This window comes from Ixodes scapularis, unplaced genomic scaffold (assembly GCF_016920785.2).
Source record: "Ixodes scapularis isolate PalLabHiFi unplaced genomic scaffold, ASM1692078v2 PGA_scaffold1__304_contigs__length_218370807, whole genome shotgun sequence".
NCBI lineage: Eukaryota > Metazoa > Arthropoda > Arachnida > Ixodida > Ixodidae > Ixodes > Ixodes scapularis.
Genome location: NW_024609846.1, coordinates 66,320,199 through 66,336,357, shown reverse-complemented (window position 1 = coordinate 66,336,357; position 16,159 = coordinate 66,320,199). Strand labels below are relative to the sequence as shown.

The window sequence follows — 16,159 nt, the reverse complement described above, 5'->3', positions numbered from 1 at the left end:
GCAGAGGCATGGCGGCGGCCAGTCGCCCAGCTTGCACTCGTCTATTGCTGGGAGGCAGGATCTCGGGATCATGTCACAGATGAGTCCGGGCCTCAAAGATTTGGATGCAGAGGCATTCACGGTTGCAGCACATTGAGTGTACATATCACAATACTGGCGCACATCCCTAAGACACCAGAGTTGTAGAAGCAGCACCATCAACGGTGTGTGTAGTGTCTATGACTATTGTGTTAGGTGCCAAGTGGCTGCCTGAACGAAACTTTGACATTGATGCCTTAGCAACATCTCCGTCAGCGTTTCCAGTTCATCAGTCCTGCCTTTTAGAAGTCGCATTCTTATGAAATGCCTTTCATTGAGGCGCCCACGTCAGAGTGCAGTCTCTGAGGCGCTTGTGACATCCACCTTGACATTCTCAGATTACCAGTTGTGTGGTTTAGAGCTAGCACTCTTCATAGATGTAACTACGTGCTAAAATGAGGGCAGACAAAGCCACTGCTATGTCAATACTTTAGGAACCCATCTGGCTGCCATAATAATATGATTAACTGACCTGTGGTGTCACCTCAACCTCCTGGCTCCCAGCAATAAAAATAAAGACCACTAGGCAGAAACAATGTACTACTAAATTATTTGCAATGTCTTGGCACAAGTTCCACGCCAGGATCAGCGACATCATATGCATTGCTTTGAGTAAAAACGCAACCCGAGAAATTGCTGTCTCCCTTGTTTAACAGTAGGCCCGAACTCCCCATCTAGTTTCGCTAAGCCACCGATACTGCAATTTTTATTGTGCGAACTTCAGTCTTTCTGCACGTACAACATTGCTGTGGGCCTGTGCACGCAGTGCGTGAGGCAGCACAACATGTCTTGTTCACCATTTCCTTCCTCCTGAGAACAAAAGCTATGGCAGCGCAATAAATGCACCAAATAAATCGTGAGATTGCTCTAATAGGCCCAGGTATGCTGGATGTAAAAAAAAAACAAAAAACACAAAAGCATCAAGAGCAGTACTGTCGTGCAAAATGTACAGAAAACTGACATGGTGGCACCGATGCCGTTCGCTCTGGAAAGACTTGCCACTGTCAGGTTCATTGAGTCTCCCATTGACTGACACGAGAGCAGGAGACACGCACATGTTTGCATTTCTCTTGGTTGCATCAGTGTTCTGTACTGCCTCAAAATTTTTCTCGCATGTATCTTCCGCGTGAAGCTCACTATACTTTATCACCACACTCAATGTTCATGACTAGCAAACCTGTGTGATGTGAATCCAACGTTCTGTGTACATCTTTGGCATGCTACAACGAAGGCCAATTAAATATTTTTATGGAAATGGGAACTCCCGAACAAAGCAAGCTGAAATGTCTGCTATCGCAACTCGTTGCATATTACAAGATACACCTTCCTCAAGTCCTGCCTGTACTGTTCCTAGGCAACTTCATAATGGCATCACACCATTGGCAGCGTAAAAGGCTCCTGAATAAACATGTGGCATTTCGATTTAAAAGGAAGTCTACATATCCATTTCTTTCATACATCCAATATGTTATCCCAGCTCGATTGCCAGGCAGACTCTACCAACGAGTGCAATCTTGTAAAATGTGCACGACCCACTGTATGGAGCTTCCCAAAACAAGGCTGCTCGATTTTTATGCATGGTGGCGTGGGCATAGAAAAATATGGAGGTGCCCAGAGATTAGCGCAGATTCTGGTCTATTGGGTCAGGCGAACCAGGCCCAATTGCCTCACTCTTGGCAAGCATTATTACTCACCTGAACTGCTGCTCATCTTGCACAACTTTTAAAAGTGCTTTGTCTTCAAGGATCATGTCATCGGTGAGGTCCACATCTGTTTCGAACCCGGCATGATAGACCTTGCGTGAAGGAAAAAAATTAAAAATTGTTATAGGCAGCATTGTCAATGCAGTTAATATATTACGCTTGTATGAGTGGGTCTACGGAACACCCCACAAAACGTGAAACTGATCTGGATTTTATTTAATTTATCAATCCCTTAAATGCCCACAAACGAAATAGAAGAACAAAATAACAAGTAGGTCATAAACCATAAAGGGCAGGAAGTGCTTCCCGGAATTAGGAAATGTCAGATATGGTTACTATTCAGTTTAGGGCAGAAAACTTAAAGGCACTAGTCGGCGAATTTGGGTACGTTGCATAGAATGGCTAGGGAAGGTACCGTTCTGCATGTTTTGGGAAAGGGGAGCCCAAGTTCAGTTCTAGGTGTACTGACACTAGCTGTGAAGTTACCTACACTTGAGGTGAGTAAGTCGTATGGCGCGATTTCGGACTGCATAATACTAATAATAACGGAGGGCATCGATACGTCCCAGCGGAGGACTGAGGATTAATTTAGACAATCTGGAAATCTTGCGAAGCCTTGTGAGTAGTTCGACTGCTCACGCCGCGGAGCCCAGGGTGACCACTCCGACTCCCATAAGCATCGACCGGCGGGCGAACATGCATCATAATGCGTGATACACGTATTGACCTGACAAACAAACTGCAGTGGCACCGTGAATTAGATCCACCATATGTACAAGCGAAGCCGAAGCTACAAGCGGAGGCATGCTGCAGCCTGAAACAGTGCACGCACTGCACGAGCGATCAGAAACACAACAAATATGGGCCTCGCGCTGTAGCTTCGCTCGTACCTAATGTGAAACGAAGTGTAGGCAGGCATCGCCTGCTGCACTTCACGCTGTCTAAACGCTTATGTGATAATTTGCTTCGTAAACATTCATAACATTTCGCGTACAAAGGACAGAAAGAAATATGCGAGATGCTTGTGCTCACCATGATGTGGCTTGGTTCGAGGTCCACTCCTTCGAATACCTGTTTCTGAGCAAGGCATCGAATTAAATCGGGGCGCCGGTGCTCTCCGTCCACAGTGACAACGATCTTGTGTGTGCCGTAAGTCACCAGGCACTGAATCGCACTCATTGTTCGCACTTTGGTGCGACTCGCGCCGTTGACAACGCAAACTGTACACTCTCGTCTCTGCTCCGACCCCTCAAGAAGCGCGGGAAAGCGGGGAACAGACAAAGCAAGGGTTGCGCAAGTGCCAACAACTCGTTACGCATGTGCGCAAGCTCAGCGCGTTTGGATCGGATGGCTCACTGGCTTCACCGTTGACTAGTAGCCGTTGAGCCAAGGAGTTCAGCAAGTAAAGTCGTCGTTATGCATAATCTTACAAAAAAAAAAAAAATTTGCAATAAATAAAAACGGTATATACGGCGGCCTAGGTCCCGCTGGGGGTATCTGCGAATATATGCGGCGTTGAGCGCGTTGAGCCAGCCGCATAAAGCCACTCGCCCACAAAGTCCACAAGAACGTTTTCTAGCTTTTAGAGAAAAAGGCTTAACAAGATAGGTTTTCCTGTTTTGATTTGTAACTTTTGACGGCGGCAAGATTTTTCTTTGATATTTATAGAAATTAAAATCATCACCTAGCCAAATTTGTTGTTGATTTACAAACACGATTTTTTTTTTGTTGCGATTTTTGCGGTACTTTGCGAATAATTTTCTGCCCAACTCTTAAAAAAAAAAAGAAAGTACAAAATTATATTTTCAGCATAATTATGAAAAGTCATTAAAGTCATAGTTTATTCAGAAGATACCGCGCACGAAACTTCGTGTAGTGATGAAACAATGAAGTTTTAAAAAAATAAATAAAAAAATCGGGAAAAGTTTTTAAAAGAAAACATGTGAGAAGGAAAAAAAAGGCTTAGAAATTAGTCTTTTCTTTGGTGCAGTGTCTTACCTTTCGAAGAAGAAAAAAAGCCAGAAAATGTGCTTGAATCCAGTATAATCCAATACCTGCCAACCACGCCCTGGTAAAAGGCATGACGAACTGCTAGTGATATTTGCAAGTTGTTCAGTATATGTGAACAAAAATGGTACTCAGGTACTGTCCCAGGTGCCCATACTTTTCTGAACAATTTACCAGAGTGCTCACTCATATAGGAGTCGTGCATGGCGGTGAGGATAAATTCACAGTTTTGTGTGGAATCAACGGTTGTACAAACAGCTACAACCAGTTTGTATCCTACAAGTCCCATATTTATCGTTGCCACAGGGATGTGCTGCTTAACACTGGAAGTAGCTTCAGCAGTGAGAGAACAAATGATGACCCCCGAGACTTCCCAAGCACTGACGAAAATCGTGCCTATGATGATGTCGACGAACCTGCTTTAAGTCTACAGTCAGAAGCAAGTGCAAGCAGTACCAGATCCCCAAAGAGAAAGCAGTTCGAAGATTTCGTTGCAGAAGCCAAAGCTGCCATCTGGAACTTCTTTTTCAATGTCACTGAAAATCACAAGCTGCCCCACAGCGCAGCCACAAAAATCTTTGGGGACCTACAACTTGTTTTCGAGCACGTCATCAAGGCATTTGCCGATGAAATCGCAGCCAAGATTGATGTGTCCGCCCTGCCTCCTGATGTCATCTCACTCCTGGAATGTTCGTTCCTGCCCAACCTTTTCAAGGGCATCCAGAGTAAGCACTTGCGGGAACAATATGCCAAGGCGAACTTTCCATATGTGGAACCGGAAAGCTGCAAGCTCAATGCTGAAGGCGGTGAATACCACTACGTGCCAATCCCCAGACTCCTCAGAAAGCTCTGCGAGATTCCTGACATTGCTGCTGAGCTTGTTACACCACAAGCACGTTGTGATGACGCTGAGGTGTACAGGGACTTCTCTGATGGGCTCTTGTTCCGAGACCTTAAAGACCTCATCTCTGAAGGGGACCAGTATACCATTTTTATTTTGTTATACTCTGACGAAGTAGAAATCTGCAACCCACTGGGAGCTAAGCGTGGAGTTCACAAACTGCTCGCAGTGTATTTCACACTGCTGAATCTCCACGCAAGGCACAGGTCCCAGTTGAGGTCCATTTTCCTGGTGCTCCTTGCAAGGTATGAGGACGTACAGGAGTATGGCTTGGACGTCATTCTTCGCCCTTTGCTTAATGATCTCAAGGAACTGCACTCTTGTGGAGTAATGTTCATCAGCAGAGGTGAGACGCACAATGCACACGTGTTTGTTTTTTGCGTGTGTGGTGACAATCTTTCAATGAACCGCCTTGGAGGTTTTACATGTTGTTTCAGCCAGGGCAGGGTGTGTCGCTTCTGTATGGCGACATCCGGCAAACTTTCAACGCTAACAACGGAGGACTTCTGCGTGCTGCGTTCAGCTGAAGCACACCAGGAGCACCTTCAAGCGATCACTGTCAACCCCAAGCAAAACAAGAGAATATATGGTGTGAATGAACGATCTCCAATGCTGGAACTGCCGTATTTTGATGTCACACGCCAATTGCCCCCTGACTTGATGCATGACATTTTGGAAGGGGGCTTCGAGATCGTTCTTCGACAAGTTCTGAAAGCGCTGGTTGACGATGGCATACTGGCGTACAGCGACTTGGATCACATTACTTCATTCGAGTATGGGCACAATGACAAAAAGAACAAACCTGTTGGAATGAACAGGTCATTCCTAACAAACAAGGCAAACCTGAAAGGAACCGCTTCTGAGAAGTGGTGCCTTCTCAGACTCCTGAGTTTGATCCTTGGCAACCTGGTGCCAGAAGACAACCCTGATTGGGAGCTGTACCTTCAGTTTCGCGAAATAGTGGACCTCAGTTTTGCCACTGTCATACCCTGCGAGTACCTGCCCTACCTAGAGTCACTTGTGCAGACATTCCTTGTGGAATTCGCACAACGCTATGGTGCTGCATCTGTAATTCCAAAACTGCACTACCTCGTGCACTATGCCAGATTTATTCGTGAACTAGGGCCACTGCAACAGCTCTGGTCATTGAGGTTCGAGGCCAAGCACCAATATTTTAAAAACTTAGCATCACGGGTCAAGAACTTCAAGAACATAACTCTAACCTTGTCGAAAATGCATCAACTGTTGCAGAGCCACCAGCTTAACGAGCTCTCTTTAGACTGTGAGCTCATGGCGTCATCTGGCAAGCCCATTAAGCAGAGTGCTCTGCCTCCTTGTGTTCAAGGACTGCTGCCACCGAATGCGCACCAGGTACTGCATGCGTCGCTCGACCACCGTGATTATCGGTGCGGTGATGTCCTTGTGAAAGCTTCTCAGGATATCGAGCCAGTGTTCTATAGAGTCGAGGCTCTGTATGTTGCTTCGTGCAAATTGTTCATTTTGGCTGAGCTGCTAACTAATGAGGGTTTCCACAGACACAGGTTCTGCTACTGTGTCCGCAGATCTGGTGAGCTAGAACTCGTGGAGGCTAACAGTGATGACACACTCCACTGTGCTTTAGATTTGTACAACAATAGTGAAGTTGTTCTCAAATGGGAAGTGTGTTAAGTTCACAAACATTTTAGCCCCGGAGTGCGGGAAAAAAAGAGGTCGGACAATACCGACCTCCATACACCTATACACTGCCAAAGTTTATTCGTCATATTACGACCTCCTTAAATAAAAAAAGCCCACAAAACAAGAGCTTTTTTTTGTGTCCTGTTCCATTTAGGGGTGTCATATTATGATGAAGAAACTTTACCAGTTTCTGGAAGTTCGTACTGTCCAATCCCTTCTCTCCCGCACTTTGGTGTTAAAATGTTCGATTGCATGTACTTTTCCATACTTCAAGATTTGCACGCCTGTACATAACATCTCCCTTTCTTTTTTTTCTGGTGTCGAGTGCGACTCGGTGGCTTCACCAGTTTTTGTTAGTGCATAGTGTATCCGAGTGTAGGTTCATCTGTTCGACGTTGGCTTCATAAACAGTATAAACAGTCCCAAAATGCATCGTTCTCAATGCACCAGATTACGAGCATGCCCAGCATTCATGCAAAAGTATCCTTGGCGGGCTTGCAATTGCTTGTGCCTCTTTCTCAACCACACTGCGCTTGTGAAGGAAGTAGCAGTGAATGCAAGTCTGCCAAAGATGTAATCCTGTAAATGCTGCAGATGCTCGCAGTTTGTGGGTGTATGCTCTTTTTATTTGTCAGCAGAACAGCAACAACACAAGCTTATCTCGTAACTGCCCTCAGTGTAGCGTTGTGCAGCATACATTACTTGATTAAAAAATAAGCTGGCAAGGTAAAGAAAACTGCAAGTGCAGCGCTAGCTTAAGTGCCTTGCTTTGAAATGTCTTTCTAGCAAGTGCTTGTGACATGCAAGCTCGTTTCAAAGCTGCAACCTCATGCCTGTCTTTGGGAAGCATGTCAAGATTTGCATTAATGGGAACTATGTTAAGATTCGCATAGACTGTTGGACAACCTTTAAGCCGACAGAGTAGCGAAGCCTACAGTGTAGGCTTAAAGGTGCACTAAAGAGGTTTCCGAGATTGTCTATTCTTGGTGATAACTCAATCTACGGGCTCCAAACATCCTAAACTTTATGCTCATGTCACACTTAATTATTTCCTCACTAAAAATATCTAAGATAAGGACACATCCCTCCTCGAGCAGAACTTTCCATTGAACAAGGGCGGTGCCTAGTCCAGCCGAGGTGACAGTGGGGTGACGAGAGGCACTTGTTAGCCAATCCCAAGCCACCTCTCCAAGAGCAGACGGCGTGGCGACTTTTGCTCTTGGCTCATCTTGAGCCGAGGGTCTTTTTTAGACTTCTCAACATTTCTCAGCTACCTAAAATTGATATCTTGGCAACCTTGGCAAGCATCACATTCCTCTCCTCTGCCGAATTAATGTTCACTAAAGACTGCATTGTGACAGCACGAGAAGCTCAACTGTTGGACAATTAAGCTTTATAAACACCACCTTGCACAAGGGCAGTGCCTTGAAGGGGTCTTTCCCAGCTTTGCATCCGCTGAAACTATACGTCCTGCCTACTTCATCTGTAAGGCGTGCTCACAACATCCTCTGAACAGTCTTTTCGATTCTGTCATCCTGCCATTGTGCAAGGCTATGTACTACGGCAGGATGACACAACTCGGCAATGTACAGATGCATGTGTGATAGATAGTGCTAAAAGCCTGACTTCAATGAGGCTGCAAGCTTGCCACAAGGGGGCGAGCGTTCAGGACTGGGATCTGCTTCGTTGTCTTCAAACCAGGGCACACAAAACTAAATACTTACACCAGTGAGTTACAGGGTACACTATACTCAGGTTCAACTTTCTGCGGCAACGAAGAGAAAGCTAGGGGGTGGAGCTAGCAGCTCTGTGTTCCTCTACTACTTAGTTCCCGATAAATTGGTCTCGGTTTCAGTAGGGTCGTGACAGACGCGCATTTGCTACAGTTCATCTCTTTACATGAGCTTTAATGTTCAGGGCGTCGAACCGCTATTACCGAGCATGCAGGCATATCGGCGTCTTTCCTTAAGCTTCACCTGTTTCTGAACACACACCAATGCTTTGACTAAAGAACTTGGACCAACTTATAAGGAAATTATACTGTGGACGATATCGGCGAATTCTGCTTGTCTTGCGACCAACGCAAATGAGGAGCGTCAATTTAAGAACTGTCGTGAATTTTGTCACCACTGCAGTTTTGAGGGCACTGATATGTAAACTCTTCCGTTGCTGAAAACTGGGCAGCGCCACGGACATGTGTAGCGTGCTCAGCGTGCTTACATAGCTAGCACGGGCGCTGTATACCAAAATAGGAGCACACACATCACTATGGCGCTAACTCAAATCCCATTTGAATCGCATTGAGTTGAGTTACCGCTGGCCTACTATCCTAGCACTCCGCAGCTTGGAAGACGCATAGCGAAAGCTCGCGCTGTACAACCCATGGATCCTGTGCTCAATCCCCACCCATCTCTTTGACAAACATCGTACCGGTGTCGACTGCACTCGCAGAGTTGCTCGTCTACAGCATAGAGACGTTTCAAGCCCTGGATGGCTGACAAACGTCACGCTGTCTAAATATCCTCACAATTACTGCTGGCCCCAAAGTTTAAAAATAAATGGTCAGAAAGTTTCTGTAAATCCTGTTGCATGACAGCATGCCTTTTGGGTGTTTGACTTCATATCCCATAACCTCTGGCAGGGATTGAATCAATTATTTTTACAAAAGCTAAGGCTGACAGCAGGGAAATATTTAGCGTTTCGAAATTTGAAAGTGAGATATTTACTATGCTTATTACTCCTCGCCATTCAGCAGCCCGTAGAAATGCGATGGAAAATAGTTATTTAAGCTCTACATGGACGTTTACATATGAAATCGACCCTCTGTAGTCGAAAACACAAACATAAAAAAAACATGAGCAAGTGGGTAGAGCTGAATATCTCATGCATAATGTGCAAGTGATTTTTTTTTGCCAGGTGACTGAAACAGTCTAGAGGATCGGATGATTCAACAGTGCATTCCTAGAAGTCACTATAATCTCTTAGTTCTTGACAGTGAATTCAATCAGGCACATTTCATCAGTAACAAATGGCAAAAGCCGTTCACAGTCTCTTTGTTGTAATCAAATTTTCCCTTTGCATCTGTCCCTGGTTAAAAAGGATATGTTAAGGGCTACTACACCGAAATTTCGGTGCTTATTTTTTAGTCTATAGGTGTTCAAAAAAGCAGTATCACATCGTACACACCAGTATCTTGTTAAAAGAGACACGAAAAGGAATTTTAAAACTAATTAAACGATTAGCAAAGAGCGCCTCGTGGATGTCACTAACGCCTCGATTGTAATGCCCGTCTAGGAACCTTGAAAGGTAGCGACGGTTATTGTCTCGCCTACGGCCACGACGAGAGGAGAGGAAGAACGAACACCCCTTTTCACGAGAATCCCTTTTGTGTGACCCAGAAGTCGCGATTCTCGCCCTACAGGATCATAGAAGATTAACCCGTCACTCAAAATTCATACAAAACAGCTGCTTTGGTGACTGGAACGACTAGGCCATCCTCTCGACGTCAGCTTCGCAGTAGCTTTGCTCGTCCCGAGACGAACTACGTCACGATTGCGTTGGATGTCACGTGCTCCAAGCTGGGCCTTCTCCGAGTGCTTGCCAGAGCGGGACGTGTCTATAACAAAAAATACAGCCACCAGGCTCAAAAGTGCAAATGTGCCATTGTCATTTTTGGATATTGTAGATCGTATTCAACCTGCTTTTGAACACGACACATATATTTCGAATTTCGTTGAAGTATCCCTTTATATACCACTGAATACCAGTTGCTTGCTCTCAGCTTTCGTTTTATGTATGAGAAAGCCACAACAAGTGTTTCTCAAGCCACACATGTCTCTTCAGTTGATGCACACAACAAGCATCACATGAGCCAACAGAGCGTCCTTCCAAGCTGCTGGGCTTGTGAAAGGAAATGAAAGCAGCTCTTTAGTTGGTGCACACAACAAGCATAACGACAGAGCATACTTTGAAGCTGCTGGGCTTGAGAAAGGAAATGAAAGCGGCTTTTTAGTTGCTGCACACAACAAGCATCACGACGGAGCGTACTTTGAAGCTGCTGGGCTGGAGAAAGGAAATGAAAGCGGCTCTTTAGTTGCTGCACACAATAAGCATCACGACAGAGCGTACTTTGAAGCTGCTGGGCTTGAGAAAGGAAATGAAAGCGGCTCTTTAGTTGCTGCACACAATAAGCATCACGACAGAGCGTACTTTGAAGCTGCTGGGCTTGAGAAAGGAAATGAAAGCGGCTCTTTAGTCGCTGCACACAACAAGCATCACATGAGCCGACAGAGCGTACTTCGAGCTGCTGGGTTTGAGAAAGGAAATTAAAGTGGCTTTTTAGTTGCTGCACACAACAAGCATCACATAGTCCGACAGAGCGTCCTTCCAAGCTGCTAAGCTTGAGAAAGAAAATTAAAGCGGCTCTTCGGTTCCTTCACACAACCAGCACCACATGAGCCCGCAGAGCGACCTTCCAAGTGGCCTGAAAAAGGAAAAGAAAGGGTATCTTCGGTTGTGGAAACAATCGAGAGTCCTGGCTACATCTGTCTCACTTGGGCGTACGCTTTGCAGACCATTTGTTTCGTTTGTTTTGACAACTTTTGGTTCTCAAGCTTCATAAAATCTTATGGGGCGAATAAAGTGGCAAGCTTCCAGAAGGAAAGGAAAACGCGGTCGACGAGGACGCTATGTTTTTTGCTGCAGAAAGTCCAGAAAACCCACGACGCCAGTGGCGAACGCAACCCAAAAAAAACCTGAAAAGCTCGAACGGAATGCTCTCTCTTTGACATGTTCTGACTAATATCTTAGTAGCATTGTCAACTCAAAGGTAAAAAATAAAAAAAAAAAACATGTTTTATTTTGAATGAATGAATGAAAATTGTGGGCCTCCACGGGCTCAGCTGGGAGCTGCCGGGAGTTCACGCTTATGCGCTCACGCTTCTCGTTCTGCGCTGCGGTCTGACTGGCTCACTCGACAGCGGGGCGTTACGGCGGCGAGATCATAAGCTGGCCAAACTCTCCTCATATACGACTCTGGTTCGGCTCTGTAGCCTTCGCTACATGTCACAGAAAGTTGACGCCGAGTATAGAGTGTTGTGGGTTTGATGGAGCGTACGTGTTGGAGATATATATGAAGTGATCACTTTCTGATGTATGTGCACCCTTCAGGCTGCCTTACTTGAATGCCTCACAATACAATAGCATTCTCACTCTGGCCGGCGGCTGACAGAAGTGCTAGGGCCATTGTTTACTTGCTGAGATACAGTGAAGCAGCTGCGTCTCAGACATGCATTAAAGGTGTTTGTATGTACATAGCTAGTGTGGCGAGTATTGAAGTATACCAATTAACAAAGGACAAGGCTTCCTGCAGATTTTGTTAAGGACAAGTTCCAAGCTAGATAGGGCAGGCATAGGCAGGTATCTGTGTAGCTCTAAACATTCTTATTTTGGCAATAACATATGAATGTACACTCATGTCAGAGCCGTGCCAGTGAATGCATCATCGCCTGAGTCAGTGCGTGTAGTTCAGATGCGATCATTCAACCATTGCATGGGCACAGGAAAGTTGAACAAAAACGCAACTGAAGCAAAATAAAGAAGCGATGACATCTGCTGCATTATATATATATATATATGGTGTTCTAACCAGTTGTATTGTGGGGAATATTGAAGTTTTGGTAGTATATGAAGAAAAACTGTTTCAAAATCACTTTATTGACACATTCGTGATATACATGACATTCAGCTCAACAAGAATTTTGAAGAGGAAGGTATGTCAGCCGGTTTAATGAAACGCCTCCTTGGTTGCCAAATTTTATGTGAAATAACATGCCTGTACCCACAAAAAAGCCATAGTTCACGCTGAGATATCAACAATATTTATTTGAGTATGAAAATATGAGAGAAAGAGAAAACACAACTTTATTGACCCCTTGGCGTTGAAGATGGCGGGCACGTGTTGATGATTTGGGGGAGAAAGCCACCCTTTCCATGTCGTGGGCCGAAGCCTGGGAGGGAGTTTGGTAAGTGTAGAGCCGATGGATGGTTGTGCATGGAGGCACTGCCAGTAGGTATACGTGTGCGTGTTGTTCGGGTAGTCAGTGCAGAAAGGACACTTAGCGGTTCCCTGAGCACTTTGGAAGAGATCAGTATAGTGTGGGGAGGAGTCGAGCATGTGGGTCTGTGCTCGGCACAGAGTACTGGCCTGTTTTCGGGAGAGTGTGGGAGGCGGTGGTACAAAGGCGAGTTGTCGGAGTGTGCCAGAGCACCGTTTATGGTATTCATTGTGCTAAAGTTGGGGGTCATAGGACATAGGCTAGTCTATCGCAGGTTCCGGAGTGGAAGTAACTCGGAAAAGTGAATGTGCTCGTTCTTTGTCAGAGTGGTGTCCAGGAGAACGCCATTCAGAAGGGTGTGAGGATAAGTGGATCATGGAGGATTGGTGGTGTCTTGATGCCCTTAGATTCTCTTCGATCGTTGCGATGTGGTGAAGAAGGGCGTTGAAGTTGGCGGGCACGTGTTGATGATTTGGGGGAGAAAGCCACCCTTTCCATGTCGTGGGCCGAAGCCTGGGAGGGAGTTTGGTAAGTGTAGAGCCGATGGATGGTTGTGCATGGAGGCACTGCCAGTAGGTATACGTGTGCGTGTTGTTCGGGTAGTCAGTGCAGAAAGGACACTTAGCGGTTCCCTGAGCACTTTGGAAGAGATCAGTATAGTGTGGGGAGGAGTCGAGCATGTGGGTCTGTGCTCGGCATAGAGTGCTGGCCTGTTTTTGGGAGAGTGTGGGAGGCGGTGGTACGAAGGCGAGTTGTCGGAGTGTGCCAGAGCACCGTTTATGGTATTCATTGTGCTAAAGTTGGGGGTCATAGGACATAGGCCAGTCTATCGCAGGTTCCGGAGTGGAAGTAACTCGGAAAAGTGAATGTGCTCGTTCTTTGTCTGGGATTAGAGCGTGGCTGCAGGGACCCAGTAGAGTAGAAGCAAAGGGTGGGGGTGGTGTTGAGGGTGGCTCGAGGCTCACGAAACATGTAGTTGGGGACTTGGTTGTACTGAAATGTGTGGACTGCCTTTTGGGAATGTCAGGACAGTGATGGAGGTGTGTCCCTCAAGGGGGGGGGGGGGGGGGGGGTTGGTGATGGCGTAGTGAATGGTGGAGCACGGCACCCGAGCGCCAGGAGGTCTGCCAAAGGCACTTCGGTGTAGGTTTCCCTAAGCGTCGTGTTGGTCTGGGGACAGTGAAGTGCGGTGCGACCGAGCTTGGTGCCACAGTCGTAGCTGGCGTCTGTATATGAGGTGTTGCTGTGTCTGAAGTGTGGCGAGTTTTTGGGATATGAGTTTGGCTCTGTGCTTGCGGTGTTCCAGGTTGCTGTCGGGATTCATGTGTTCGGGGATGGGGAGTGTGGTGATTTGGCGTATGGGTATCCCAAGGAGGTGTGGTTTTCTTGATAAGAGGGAGGTGCAGGGTGTTGTAACCGAGAGAGTGGAAAACGTAGCGACCCTGCAGGGATGTGGTTAGACGCTGCTGTTGACCCAGTCGGTGCAAGTCGACTCGCTCCTTGAGTGTGTTGAAGTGGTCCACCTGTTGTAGGTGCTCAAGGGGAGCGTACTGTGATACACCGAGAGCAAGGCGGGTGGGTTTGCGGAACTGTGTCTGAAGGTGTTCGAGTTGACGATTATTGAATGGGGTGCAGGGGATATGGTAGAGTACAAGAGAGTAGATGAGAGCTTCGATAGCTCGTCTCATGTCGCCCTCTTTGAGGCCTGTGTGGCGGCGAAAAACACGACCAAGGACGTGCGTGATTCGTCTGTTTGGAGAGGGTGGAGATGGTGATATTGCTTGCACGCCATTGTTTTGGATGGTGAAGCCTAAGAGCTTGATGTGCGGGTGTTGGGGTATGGGAGTGCCGTCGAGGTGTACAGTGATCAGCTGCCTGTCGGGATTGTTTTTGCAGTTGGAGATCACAAGGAGTTCAGATTTAGATGTAGAACAGGCCAGACCTATACTAGTGGCATAGCGTGTGATAGTGTCGCAGGCATGTTGCAGTGTTTCTTCTTGCTGGCCGGGGAGCCGGTATTGGTCCATATATGGTAACAGCATCGGCGTAGATGGAGAATTTGAGGCAGGGGATGGTGTCGAGTTGTGCGGCAAGTTTGCTCATGGCAAGATTGAAAAGGGTGGGAGAGAGGATGGAGCTTTGTGGTACACCTCGGTGTAACAGAAAAGGGGTATAGAGGTGTCCAGGAATTTTAAAGGCGGCCGTGCGGTTTGAGAGAAAGTTGCGGATGCAGTTGTATACATTCGAGCGCCACATTGCATTTCTCTGAGGGTAGAAAATGTGAGCCATGGAAACTTGTTGATTTCCATTTTTCTAGGGTCAGGCTTGAGGGGAATACAAACTTCCCCACACTGCTAAAACAACAACATACTACGGAGACGTTAATTGAAGAATCTAGATATAACCAACCAACATATGAAGATGAAAACACATGAACGATAGAATCTCTCGGACACAGACCAAACTGTGAATAACGCAGGACCCGGCCCCCGGCCCGCCCCCCGAAATTTTCAGTTTTGCTGGCACTTCCTCTCTCCCCTCCCTCACCCAGGCCAACTTTTACATAGGCACTCGCGGCCCCCGCCCGCCCGCCCCGAAATCCCGGCTGCGGTACTGGCGTGGAGTAACCAACGAAAAAAGTGAGCGACGTTCGGGCTGCAAACGATCAAGGACGCCTCCCCCTCCGTGTATAGACGCAAACGGGGGCCACAAACATTTCTCCCGTCTCGAGACCGCGGCGTGACTAAGACTTCGCGCCGCTCGCGTACATGGGCCGCTTGTTCAAGGGCGCGATGGTCTAGCACTGCTACCGCGACTGCGCAACAGCTAATAATAGGAGAAACACACTTCACACAGCGGGCTTTCGCCCGACAACGGTGCCGTGAGTAATCTGCGGCGTCGACTGGCAAACCTTCAAAAATCGCGCAGCCTTACACCGTCAAACGGTGTGGTCCGTCAGCTGGTCCGGAAAAGCTTGCCATTTGGAAAAAAACATTTTACCTTCTTTCATCCGCAGTACTTCGTAAACACCATCACGAGTTATTTCTCCCGTCTCGAGACCGCGGCGTGACTAAGACGCTTCCGCACTTCAGCACGTAGTACGTAGTGTCCGTTGAGTAAGTCCGGTTCCAGAGTGATAGATGATGCGTCACCCGGCAATGTTTGAATTATTGCTCAGCAGTTTCAGCGTTTCACCAAGTTATAGGTCACTTTCGACGACCACGCTGCAAGTTGCTGGTGTGCCAGAAAAAAAAAATTAGGAGACTAATGGATGAATATGCGCCCTAGTCTGCTTAGACTAACCGCTGCTTTTGCTCTCCTCACCTCTCAGTTAGTCCCAGTCGACTGACGTTAGTCCTGGGGTTTTGCACACGGTACCTAGTTCAGACAAAATGGTCCCTTCGGGGTGCAATGGGGAGTTCTCAAGACTAAATGCAGCCGTTAGACCCCGGAGGCTTGATCTTTTCTTAGAGTGTACCGTGTGTCCCAAATAGCGGCCGGGCATTTTAAATCGACCGCAAAAATCGGGATCTTAATTTATCGCGTTACGATTTTGTACAGCGTTGGCGACAGGTGGTGCATTTTTTCTATAAAATTCCCAAATAGGGAACTTACCTGAGGAAAAAGTGAAAAAAAGAAAAAGGCTTAACTTCTATGGAAATACAGCGAAGCAACCGGTCTTCAAACGATACGGCGCCCTATGGTTTGAAGACCTCTTCGTTGCGTTTCCATATGAG

The 16,159-nt window shown here is 46.8% G+C and overlaps 1 protein-coding gene across 1 annotated transcript; it reads left to right on the top strand.

The window, feature by feature from the left end:
• The first annotated feature begins 3,864 nt into the window (after positions 1-3,864).
• Positions 3,865-6,357, top strand: LOC8051675. The gene is made up of 2 exons (XM_029991145.4): positions 3,865-3,935; positions 4,095-6,357. The coding sequence occupies exons 1-2, from the start codon at positions 3,913-3,915 to the stop codon at positions 6,355-6,357; spliced, it is 2,286 nt and encodes a 761-aa protein (XP_029847005.2). The 5' UTR covers positions 3,865-3,912.
• The last annotated feature ends 9,802 nt before the right edge of the window (positions 6,358-16,159 follow it).

Coding starts and splice junctions, on each gene's coding strand:
- LOC8051675 (XM_029991145.4), top strand. CDS start 3,913: ATGGTACTCAGGTACTGTCCCAG. Junction 3,936..4,094: donor GTACTCAGGTACTGTCCCAG/GTGCCCATACTT, acceptor TCGTTGCCACAG/GGATGTGCTGCTTAACACTG.